This window comes from Gymnoscopelus braueri, assembly GCF_963280865.1.
Source record: "Gymnoscopelus braueri genome assembly, chromosome: 7".
Taxonomy (NCBI): Eukaryota; Metazoa; Chordata; class Actinopteri; order Myctophiformes; family Myctophidae; genus Gymnoscopelus; species Gymnoscopelus braueri.
Window position 1 is genome coordinate 50,314,315 of NC_137608.1, and position 13,300 is coordinate 50,327,614.

Genomic DNA, 13,300 nt, shown 5'->3' on the forward strand with positions numbered 1-13,300 from the left:
CATGTTGTTTGTGTCTGAGTGAAAAATGCTCCAACCCCTGAGGCTTGTAGTGGCTGGTGTCAGCCAGGCCCTGATCTAATATCAGCAGAATAGTACATTGTAAAAAGTAGATTTCAGCTAAATGGTCCTGTGAGCCTGGGAAACACCGGAGAGACTACTGAAACTTTACTTACTTTTGGTACTTAAAGGTAGGGTAAGTGATTTGCAATTATTAAAATAATTGCAAAATGGGTCTATGTTCTGATAGTGCTCGTTACTATAGAGTGTCCTGTCCATATAAGGAGTCTCCATGTCTCTCCAGCTCTTTATAAAACAGAAAATGCATTTTCGTTTCAGTTTCAGTTTCATTTCCAATTTTATCCAATCAGGATAGAGAACTCAATCAGGATATAGATTAAACAAGTGAATTTGGAAGTGATGACACTAAGAAATGAGCAGACCAAATTAGAACTGGAACACTATAAAAATAAAGCTTAAAATGGGTACTTTCTCCTGATTGGCTGAGATTTTGACACCTACCAGAAAATGTATTTTCTGTTTATTAAAGAGCTAGAGAGACGGGGAGACTCCTGTTACTGACTGAACAAACACTCTATAGCAATGATTACTATCAGAATATAGTGCTTAAACCTTTAAAAAAAATACTTTTTGTTTTAACCCAAAAATATCACTTACCCTACCTTTAAAGTACTAAAAGTCAAATTACTCACAATGCAGAATGTCCCATTTCACTTTTTTTCCAAAGCAGATCTGCAAGCTCTCAACGTGTCACATTGCCTCTGAGATAAAATCATTTAGAATAGAGTAGAATAGAATAAAGCAACAAATCACCATAAATATAAGGTCTGGTGAGGTCAGGAGTATGATACGACACCCCTTCGGCGGGGGATATAAAAGGGACACGACTAGACCGGATTGAGGCGGAGTTGGAACCTTTAATATCCTTGACTACAGAAGTTCATCGCCACGACAGGATACGCTGCAAAGCAGGGGGGTCCCTGGAACAACATATTTTGAGATGGCGGAGGGGTCCGCGGCCAAATACATATCATTTTGGCGGTCCCAAAAAGTATATGTTTTTGGTCGCCGACCCCTATCAAAATATTTTGTTCCAGGGACCCCCCAGAAGCAAAGATGTGCGTTAAAAATGTTGTTTGCACAAAATGTTCAAGATTTTTCAAAAATAGCAGATATACAAGCTCATAGCGCGGCACTCTGTGCCGCGCTATGAGCTTGTATATCTGCTATTTTTGAATAGCCAAAATATAAAATAATGGTTACAGCTAAAATCTAAAATGACACAGATGCGTTCCCGGATTGAATGGTTTAATGTAATATAGATGTAGTAGGAGCAAAAAGTATGAAGTATCCAAAATGGAAATGCTCATGTAAAATACCTCAAAACTGTAGATAACTCCAGTACTTGAGTAAATGTACTTAAGTGACTTTCAACCACTGTCTAACATAAGCAGAACAGTACATTTTTAAAAAGTAGATGTCAGCAATATTTCCATGTGAGCCTGCAACAAACTGTAAAGAAAAGCACTATGGAATAGAGTAATGAGCTCTCCATTAAGCTGCATGGCTTTAGGAAGATTCCGGTACCAGTGCAGAATAAATTGTGCGGTGTGTGTGTGTGTGTGTGTGCGTGCGTGCGTGCGTGCGTGCACTTGTATATATATTGTATTATAATACATATAATATATTATATCTTTTTTTACTTTATCTTTATATATTTAGAGTTACTGTATGCTTACAATTGGGAAAAGATTCCAGTTGAGGTTAGGGTTAGGTATTTAATTTACAGGTATGAGGTATATGGTTAGAGCTGGAGTTATGCAAGATTTATATACGATGCGTCGCAGCACGTATAAATCGTGTGCTGTGAGCTTGTAGATCGGCTATTTTCAGTGCGCAACTAAGCATAACTCAAGACTATAGGGTTAGGATTTAAAATGGCAAAAAAGGTAAAAAAAAAAATTGCCATCTGAAAATATTGATGCCCTCACAACTATAGTAATGCCAACATGCGTGTGTGGGCGTGCGTGTGTGTGTGTGTGTGTGTGTGTACAGTATGTGTGTATGTGTGTGTGTGCGTGTGCGTGTGCGTGTGCGTGTGTGTGTGTGTGCGTGCGCGTGCGCGTGCATGTGTGTGTGCGTGTGTGTGTGCGTGCACAAAGGCTCAACTAAATCACACACTGGGAGTTTTGCTTGCAGCCTGAATCCTCTCTCTCTCTCTCTCTCTCTCTCTCTCTCTCTCTCTCTCTCTCAGAGTTTTACAGCAGCTCATATGCTCTGCTGAGAAACAGGGTGATTATTCAGTTATTATCTTTCACACCTTCAAGCTACACCAAATGTCTTTGCCGAAAATATTTCAGGCCTATTTATGCCTAATGTTCACAACTAGGTAAAGGTTTGGGTTGTGTAGTTACCTTGCCATGATGTAACTCCAAAGGTGGACAAGAAATCAAAAATAATTGCTCCATTGATTAGAAATTGATCATTCAAAATGTGCTCCTCATTGACTTACATTGTATGGTAAACAGCTCTCAAAGCCACTCTTTCAGCACATAAACCAACACAAACAAAGTTGATTCAGACAATATAGAGCATCACAAAACCCAGTACTGTTTGTTTTTTTAATAAAAATGTTAACTTCCTGTTAATTTTGCTATTTTTATTAAGAACAAAACCTGGACTGTATCCGTGGATCCGGATCCGGATCTTCAAATAGTAAAATCAGCAGGAAGCTAACATTTTTATTAAAAAAAAAAACAGTACTGGGTTTGGTGATGTTCTATATTGTCTGAATCAGCTTTCTTTGTGTTCGTTTATGTGCTAAAATAGTGACTTTGAGAGCTATTTCAACATACAATGTAAGTCAATGAGGAGCATATTTTTGAATGATCAATTTCTAATCACTGGAGCTGTTATTTTTGATTTCTTGTCCACCTTTGGAGTTACATCATGGCAAGGTAACTACACAACCCAAACCTCTACCAAAGTGGTCTTTCCCTTTAATGTCTAACCTCAAGTACATACCTGCTGCTAAGTGCTACCACCTGTGTGTATAACCTATATCTAACCTACATGCCATACAGTACTAGCTGCATTATGCTCTTCTTTTTTTCTCTTCCTGAAAACAACAAAAAACGATGGAGCTCGCACAATAAAACAAATTTCACCCACTTCTTTACACCTGTAAAACCTGTGATGTGACAATAAAGATGATTCAGTTTGCAGTGTTCTTACTCTTGCAGGCTCCGTGCCAGGTGTAGTGTCCCCGGGGACACTGTGAGACGCAGTGGTCCCCCAGCAGCAGGGTCCTGGGGACCTTGCACCACAGACACACACTGCCCACGCCTGTCTGCAGGTCCGCCGTGCAGCGCTGGCAGTCCTCACTGCATCCTGGAGGAAGAGACAGAGACGGAGCAGAGTGTTAGGGAAGACATTTTCATTACTGTCTGTCGGGCAGAAGCCTTGTATCTCCGTAATTCCATTTTTGATGTTTTTGTTTTTGAAAATTAAATTAACACATTGACTGCCAGAATTATTTCAGTTTTTTTGCAGTTTATTGCCAGGGGTTTTTACATTGAACAAAAAAAAGTACTCAGGAGCCGAGATACAGATTTTTTAAGTTTTAAGTTAACAAGGAAGTGGATAGGAGTCTAAATCTTCGAAAAATCATATCTCCTTGGTCTTTGGGTCAAATTAAAAAAATAAATGATTTATTTTTTTTACTAAAAACGAGTTACATTAACTCGATCTTGGCAATCAATGTGATTTAATCCATTTAGACCGGGAACGCATCTGAGTCATTTTAAGATTTCTTTGGCTATTCAAAAATAGCAGATCTACAAGCTCATAGCGCGGCACCGAGTGCCGCGCTATGAGCTTGTAGATCTGCTATTTTTTGGGGGAAAATCGTGAAAATTTGTGCAAATCTTTGATTCGATTTTCGAACGCAAACATTTTAACTCAAATCTTTGCTTCTGGGGGGATTTTACAAATGTCTTCTAAATCCTTCTAAAGTGGTTCTCAAACTTTTTCATGTCAAGGGCCACTCAAAATGATAATTATGTCTTTGGCCGCGGACCCCCATCTAAACATTTGTTGTCCCATGGACCCCCAAAAGTAAAGTTCACTGAAAATTCACTAAAAGTTCGTTTAAAAAAAGAAGCAGAAAATGTCCGATCTACAAGCTCAGAGCGCATTGCACCGTGATACGTTGTGAGCTTGTAGATCGGCTATTTTTGCTATTTTTGATCCATTTTGAGTGGTAAAGTCTGTCAGTAGGCTTTACATATTCTTAAACCGATATAAAGTACAAACAAGAGCTTGTGAGTATATAATAGCTGCATTGGATCTGCATTTCCTGAAATGTGATGGCTTTGGACATATAAGGTTTGTGCCTGTTAGAAATGATGACAAGCCTTTGGTGTCTTTCTTTCCCTCTTGATGGTTATTACATCCAAAGGAACTAGAGAAGAGGAAGATTAAATGGGTTTTCTTCGTTTCCAGTCTCAAGGCGATGAAAACGAGACATTTTGAGAGGCTGTGTGAATATTCGATACACACCATAATATGTACCGAAAGATAAGTATTGTAACGCCTGAAGACTGAATGAATCGGTTTAGATCAAGGTTTTTTTTTTTATCATTATTTTTTTCTGGCATTTCTGCTCTATTACAATGACACTGACATAGAGAGAGGGGGGGAGATTGGATGTGAGAGCCGTGTGTGTTACACCTAGGTGACAACTCTCCCTCTCTCTCTCTCACACACACTCACACACAGCGCACGCACGCACGGACACACGCACGCACGCACGCACGCACGTGCCAAAAGTGCAAATTTTTTCTTCTTTTTATTTCGTGTTTTTGTTACTTTGATTCGGTTAATTCGGTCCAAAAAAATTTACTCCATGAAGTGGAGTAGTATGTAGTATGAATGCATTATGTATGTGTGTGTGTGTGTGTGTGTGTGTGTGTGTGTGTGTGTGTGTGGAAAATACTGGATACAGTAGGCGGGCTTTAGACCGGATCAGGCTTTGACATAACCTGACTTCGCCAAATGGAAGAAGCTTGCGACACACATTTTGTTTCACAGCCTACTTCCATCTGAGACTCCGGTAGCAGAATCGATGCCAGACGGCGTTTCATTTTTTTCAAGCTACTTGGCAGGTGATTGGATGATCCCGCCCCTAGCAGCCGCTGATTGGTTCGTACACACAAGCGACCGGGCAGCTGTACTCCCTGAGAGAGCCCAGATCAGGGTGTATTGCCCTGCGCACACGCACACACACACACGCACACACACACGCACGCACACAATGTGGAACACCTCTTTTTGACTTTATCTGATGTTGTGTGAGCCGGGATTGGCTGACAGGGTGTACACCTCAGAGCGAGACCTCCATTGCCCAGATAGCTATCTACCACAGACAGCGGAGCGGAGTACCTGCCTGTCAGGCAGGTGAGAGGGACAGATAAACTGGGATCTAGGTGGTATTAACACTCAGGCGCCACGGCGGTTTAAAAAAACACGATCTTGACATTTTGAACTCAATTTCCGTTGTTGAGCAGGAAGCTCGTACGTGGACGTTATATATGTAAGGTAGTGATCTTTTGCTCAGATTGATCGCTTTTACCCCGTTCCCCCACCCCTACAAAGCAAATCCCCAGTGGGAAATGTTTTACTTAAGTAAAAGTATCAATACTGCAATGTAGAAGTACTATGTTACAAGTAAAAGTCCGGAATTCAAAATGTACACAAGCATTGGTATCAAAATGTACTTAAAGTACCAAAAGTAAAAGTACCAAAATGCTTGAAAATAGCAGATCTACAAGAGCTTGAAGATCGGATGTTAAAGGAATAGTTCACCCAAAATATTACTTATTTTCTATCGATTACACAGCCCATGAGATTTTTTTGTTTCACAAATTCCTGAGCCAATAATTTCTACCGGATACATTAGCATCTTTCCAGCGGTCATCAAATTATTGGTTTAGGAATGCGTCAAAAACAAAAAAAAAATCCACAAATTCAATGCAATTGATAGAAAATAAGTATTGTTTTTGGGTGAACTACTCCTTTAAGTATCTAGTGAAAAGACTACTGATCCAGGACGTGTGGAGCCTTCATTGTGTTTTCATGTGGTTAATCGGGGCTTTTCCAGTTCCTACAGACACAACACCCCCTCACTCCTCTCTCTCTCTGTGTTCCCCTGCGTGCCACAGTCACTATCTCCCACAACAACACCTGGCCAGGCGTGCTATGCTCTGCGTTTCATTCACCCACACCTGGCCCAGGTGAGCCTGCAATCTCCGTTTTGATTCATCTCCAACGTCGACATTCTCCAAAACATCCCCATTCCCCTGTCCTTTCATAGCAGATCATCTCACACCAGTGGTGTAAAGTAACTAAGTACATTTACTTAAAGGGGAAATCCACCCATTTTCAATATTTAACTATGTCATTAATATAGCATAAAGGAGTTGTGTGGAAATAAGAAAAAATTAAAAAAAAAATTAACATTGCAAAAAAATTTAACATTGCAAAAAAATTAACATTGCAAATTACACTGTGATGACTCATCACAGTGTAATTTGCAATGTTAATTTTTTTGCAATGTTAAATTTTTTTGCAATGTTAATTTTTTTTTTTTTTTTTTCTTATTTCCACACAACTCCTTTATGCTATATTAATGACATAGTTAAATATTGAAAATGGGTGGATTTCCCCTTTAAGTACTGTACTAAAGTAAAATTTTGAGGTATTTGTACTTTACTTGAGTATTTCCAATTTCCAATACTTTTACTTCTACTCCACTACATCTCAGAGGCAAATATTGTACTTTTACTCCACTACATTTATTTGAAAACTTTAGTTACTAGTTACTTTTCAGATATAAATTATTACATTATAAAACATACATTAACCACTTTAGCTCTATTTTATACCTAGGCTATTTGAAAATAGCCGATCTACAAGCTCACAACGTGTCGCAGCGCGACACGTTGTGAGCTTGTAGATCTGCTATTTTCAAATATTTAGTACTTTTACTTTTGATACTTAAAGTACATTTTGATGCCAATACTTTTGTACTTTTACTCAAGTACATTTTGAATTCTGGACTTTTACTTGTAACAAAGTATTTTTATATTGCAGTATTGGTACTTTTACTTAAGTAAAGAATTTGAGTACTTTTTCCACCACTGTCTCACACACATCCACATGTCACCTCCATACAGGCTGAACTAAGGGGCCGTGTACACAGAGAATGCCTTTTGAGCATTGTTCATTTTGACAGCAAATTTTGCTTTAGTTTTTAGTCATGTTTTAGTCATCTGAAAAGTTTGAGTCTAGTTTTAGTCGACTAAATATCATATGATTTTAGTCGACTAAAGTCTACAGTTAATTTAGTCGACTAAAATGTATTTTGGCTTTGATGGCGTCGTAATGGCCGACTTATACTTGGTTGCATGCTGAAAATAGCCGATCTACAAGTTCACAACGGTCGCAGCGGGACACGTCGTGAGCTTGTAGATCTGCTATTTTCAGAACGCAACACCCGAGCGCAACCAAACATAAAATGGCTTTTTTTTTTAGTTCTACTGGATCTCTTCTCCACTAGATCCCTCACTAACATTTTAGTCAAATTTTCATTTGTTGATGAAATTGTCACTATATTTAGTCTTAGTTTTAGTCATTATAGCTTAGTTTTTATTTTGGTTTTATTTAGTTTTCATCAGTGGAAAAAGGTAGTTGATGAACATTTTTCTGAGAGTAGCGCTACTCTTTTGATCCTCCCGGGCCGGCAGTGTCTGACAACCGGGTAATTTACGACCCGACGTTGAATCGTTACCACAACCATGAGAAGTCCATGTTTACCACTGTTTTCAGCTAAGCTATTTATGCTAATAACGCGGATGACCGGACATTCGAGCACAGCAGCGGTAGATCGTTTCGAACACAGTGTGTCAATAAATGCTGCGTGCGTGCGCTATAATGGACGTCATGATATCTATATCCAAAGTGCCCCTCCGCTCAAAAAACACACTCTGGGCCCGGGCCGTGGCTTAGCGGTCCGGGCGCCTATATAGGCTCTAAAGTAGCCTGACAGTGCATCGCGGGTTCGAGTACCGTTCCCGACGATCTTTACTGCATGTCTCTCCCCATCTCTCTCTCCCCATTTCCTGTCCATCTCCACTTTCCACTATAAATAAAGGCAGAAAAGACCCCAAAATATATTTAAAAAAAAAAAACACTCTCTGTGGAAAACAGCACCTAAAGAGTGACTATATGCATTGTCTTATTGCTACTTTTACTATTTTTCTGTACGTCTCTGCTTCCCTCCAACCCCCACACCCCAAAACACATGGCGCACAGTTTAATAGCACAATAACAAAAAACAACGTGTGACTCAGTTTAGTCAGTTCTATTCCTGGCCTCCCCCAACAAGCCAATTTGTTGCAATATCCCAATAAAGTTTTGTCTAATCTCATCTGATCTGATCTTATCTCTCCACTCATTATCATCCTCATTATAATTGCATAATATGTAGCTAACGCGCTTGCCGATTTAGCTGCACGGCTTTAAAGCTTTAAAAAGATTTAAAAGCTTAAGACTTTGTACCTCCCCTCTGGACTGATGTGTTCCCAACGCAAACAAAACAGCTTCCTACTGTGGTCGGTACAAATTGCTCAGTGTTCATTTATCCCTTTGTAACTCTGAGAGTGTACACATGCAACCAAAGGTTCCATGTGTTAAATGAACACTGGGGGGTTTTACTGTGTGGCAGAGAGCTGAGCGAGCGCGGTAAAATGAGAGAGGGAACATAGAGTGGGCGGGAGGGTGGGATAAAAGTTTATCTTGCCACGCGGCGCTACTTGTACTTGTTGGATCCATTGTCTGGAACGGGCAGGTCTGATAGCAATATTTATACACTGAGAGAGAGAGAGACAGAGAGGGGGGAGAGAGACAGAGAGACAGAGAGACAGAGAGACAGAGAAACATAGACAGACAGAGCGAGAGAGAGGGGGAGAGGGGGGGAGACATAGACAGGAGACAGAGACAGTAACAGAGACAGACAGAGAGAGAAGAGAGAGAGAGAGAGAGAGAGAGAGAGAGAGAGAGAGAGAGAGAGAGAGAGAGAGAGAGAGAGAGAGAGAGAGAGAGAGAGAGAATGTGCATGTGTTTTCTTTTGAGAGACCTCTTGCCAGGCCGTCCTTGTAAACAAGAATTTATGTGGATGTGTTGTACAGTGTGTGTACGTGAGTTGTCATCATCTGTGTGTATCTATGAGTATGAATGTGTGTGTCTGTGTATTTGTTTGTGTGTGTGTGTGCGTGTGAGAGTGTGCAGGTCATGCAGAAATGATGACCAGAGTCATTCTGTAGCCCAGAAGTGCCTCAAGGCATCTCTTATTAACTACAGTTTGGCTGAGCTCAACTCACTGGAGACCGATGTGTGCGTCGCACGCGCACGTGCGCATGCGCGGCGAGTGCGCGTCTGTTTATGTGAAAACTTGTTTCATTGCCATGTCAGTGATACGAGGGGAGTCATTAAAAAATGTAATTAAAAGCCAGCACTTTCTCACACTCACGTTTGCACGCGCAAGCACACACACGCACGCACACACACACACACACACACACACACACACGGACATACGGTATACATACGGTAATGATAAACAGACCCGGGACACCAGGTTAATAGAATCAGAACCAATTACTTTGTTAGACCAAACATACATTAACCACTTCAGCCCTATATATATTTTGGCCATTTGAAAACAGTCAATCTACAAGCTCATTGTGAGCTTGTAGATCTGCTATTTTCAAAAGATCTTTATACATTTGAAAACTTGAATTGGACATTCTGCATAATGAGTGCTTTTACTTTTGGTACATTTTGTACATTTTGATGCCAATACTTTTGTACTTTTACAACATTTTGAATTCCAGACTTTTACTTGTAACAGAGTACTTCTATATTGCAGTATTGATACTTTCACTTAAGTAAAGAATGTGAGTACTTTTTCCACCACTGGAAACAAGGAACTGAACCTGTATACGGGTCTCGGGGCCAAACACACCACTAACAGCTTTCTCTCATTTATCGCTTCATCTGAATTTTGCAAACTTGTGGGTGTGAATTCATCAAGAAGTAAATTACAGAAAGTCAGAGAGATTTCTAGTCTTCAGATTGGTGACAGAGCAATGACTGAGCTTTTAACACGCACACGCACGCACACGCACACACACACACACACACACACACACACACACACACACACACACACACACACACACACACACACACTTACTGCTGCATTCAGAGGTGGCGGTGTCGAGGAACTGTCCCTCCGAGCAGCCGCTGCGACAGTAGCCGTTGTGCAGAGACACCTGCAGGGGACAGGAGACACAGTCTGCCTGGGACGGACCACCGCACGACTCACAGGACGGGTGACACACTGCAGGGGGAGGGAGAGATGGGAGGAGGAAAACAGGGGTTGAAGAGAGATGAATAGATAAAAAACATAATTGTGTTTTCACTTGCTTTGTCAAACTCACTTTGCTTCCTGCAGCAAACGTTACATTTATAGAATGTTGTTGTCATCGACTGTTTGCTATTTAATTGTATTGCTGTAAACAGCCTTGCTGTAGTCGGCCAGTCTGTTTCTTACTGTTCTGTGGTTCTGCTATTATTTCTGTTAGAGCTATTCATAATAACTTCATTCATGAGACTCATACTTCATCACACAACGTTGTCTTGCGGTGAGAATAGCAGGCCTACGAGCACTTGCCGATGTTTGTGACACTTGGCTGATGTTTGTATGTCCGCTAATCTTGGCCGTTCTAGGCGTGCAACAGCATGGCGAGACTGAGCATGAATTAGGCTTGAGAGATAACATTTAGCTCTGAATGCTACAATCGCTGGACACTCTGCCGGTCAATCCCCGTTGATCACATCTTAATCCCAGTAAGCCAGTGCTTCTCAAACGTGTGTTGAGGCACACTGGTGTGCCAGTGCCTTGGGATTTTGTGACAACCACACATTATTATTGCAATATACTGTACTATACTGTATAAACCACTATGCAAAATGTTAAAATTATCGTTTACATTTATTATATCAGTACTTTGTGTGTACACGTTTCCCAATATACAGAGGCAAATTATATACCCCAAAAATATATATTCCAGTCCGGTCTGGATCTTTTTTCCCTCATTCAAATAGTAAAATCAACAGGAAGTTACCATTTTTATTCAAAATAAATGCGGATCTGAGTTTTGTAATGTTATATATTGTCAGAATATGCTTTGTTTGCATTCTTTCTTGTGCTAAACGAGTGACTTATCACCCCTGATGCCAACTTCTGGACCCAAATACGCAAAAATATAATTATATTCCATGACTAACAATTCTACAACTCATTCAGTATAAGGTAATCAGCAGAATTCACTACACCGGCCAAAGAATGTTCACCGTGGGAATCACGTCATCTCCAATCTGTTCTCAGTGCACACATCACATGAAGCTGATAATTACATTCACGCCACTCGGGACTGCACACCAGTAGCACAGTTTTGGAAAGAAGTCATTCCAACTCTATCACATTTCCTGGGCTGCCACATCCTGCTAACTCTGTCAATGTGCTTACTTGGTGATATATCAAACATGGATCAAAACAATGCACACGATAAACTACTCCTTGTTGCCCTAACTGTCGCCAAGAAAGAAACTAGCAAAGTAACTAAGTACATTTACTCAAGTACTGTACTTAAGTCCAATTTTCAGTACTTTTACTTCTACTCCACTACATCTCAGAGGCAAATATTATACTTTTACTCCACTACAACTATTTGAAAAGTTTAGTTACTAGTTACTTTGTAGATTTTGATTATTATTACAAAACATACATTAACCACTTCAGCCCTATTTACATTGTGGCCATTTGAAAACAGCCGATCTACAAGCTCACAATGCGTCGCACTATTTGTGTACATTTGAAAACTTGTGAAATGGGACATTCTGCACAAATGAGTACTTTCTACTTTTTGTACTTTAAGTACATTTTTAAACCAATACTTTTGTACTTTTACTCAAGTACATTTTGAAGCGGTATAGATACTTTTACTTAAATAAACCTATATCAAACATGGATCAAAACAATGCACACGATAGACTACTCCTTGTGGCCCTAACTGTCGCCAAGAAAACTATCCTCATGAACTGTATACCAAAGGGAAACATAAACATTGCTCACTGTAAAAACCTAATAACAGACTACATATTCCTGGACACTAACACAATATATTCACACCCCATCTGGTCCGGTTTCCTCAATTATCTTCAATTGTAATTTCATAACCCAGTGATTCTCCTTGCCTGGTCATTATCCATAAGCCTTATTCCAGTTAAACATATAATCGCATGTGCGCGCACACACACACACACACACACATGTCTTTTCATGAATAAAAAAGTTTTAAAAAATGCAAATAAATATAATTAAAAGAGTGGCTTTGAGAGAGTAAACTGTCTCACTGTGTAATGTAAGTCAATGGCGAAACAATTGTGTAGCATCAAATGGTAAATGGTGCATTTATAAAGCGCTTTTATCCAAAGCGCTTTATATAGATTGTGCATTACATTCACCCATTCACACACACATTCATACACCGATGGAGGAGGAAACCATGCAAGGCACCAACCTGCTCATCGGGAGCAATTAGGGGTTCAGCGTCTTGCTCAAGGACACTTCGACACTGACTCTAGGGGGAGCCGGGGATCGAACTGGGAACCTCAGGATTCCCATCAGGCAGTATTTGGAATTACATCATAGCAAGGCAAACTACAGTATACAACCAAAATCCCTAACCTCTAAAATCTTTGTGGCTTAAATCCGAGAGTGTTCAAATGTAACCCAAAATGGACCCATCGCTTACGTCGTGAGCACACTCTCTGAGTTAAATGAACACTGAGTATTTTAACGTACATTAAGTGTCTTTTCACTGAATCAACCTGAAGGACATTGTTCACCCTTCTAGGGGTTAGGATGCTGAGAGAATCCTAATTTAACCGGCGGGAACAATTCCAGTCAAGTCCCCAGGGGAATTAAACATCTATCTTGATATACTTGATCCATGTAGTGGAGGTGGCACGGGAGTGAATTACTATTCTATAGAATCGCTTACAACAGTGGCTTTGCACCACAGTGCCTCTGCCTGCTATCAATTCACAGGGTGTTGCTGTTAATCTCTGATGTTGGTGGTGTGTCTCACAGACA

At 40.2% G+C, this 13,300-nt stretch overlaps 1 protein-coding gene across 1 annotated transcript in view; it reads right to left on the minus strand.

Annotated features, from left to right (window-relative positions):
• The window catches only part of LOC308089114 (extracellular matrix organizing protein FRAS1-like), a 237,327-nt gene that overhangs the window by 102,365 nt on the left and 121,662 nt on the right, over nucleotides 1-13,300 (minus strand). The window contains 2 exon segments of the mRNA XM_080433684.1: nucleotides 3,253-3,408; nucleotides 10,334-10,480. Coding sequence (XP_080289810.1) covers nucleotides 3,253-3,408; nucleotides 10,334-10,480 — 303 coding nt within the window.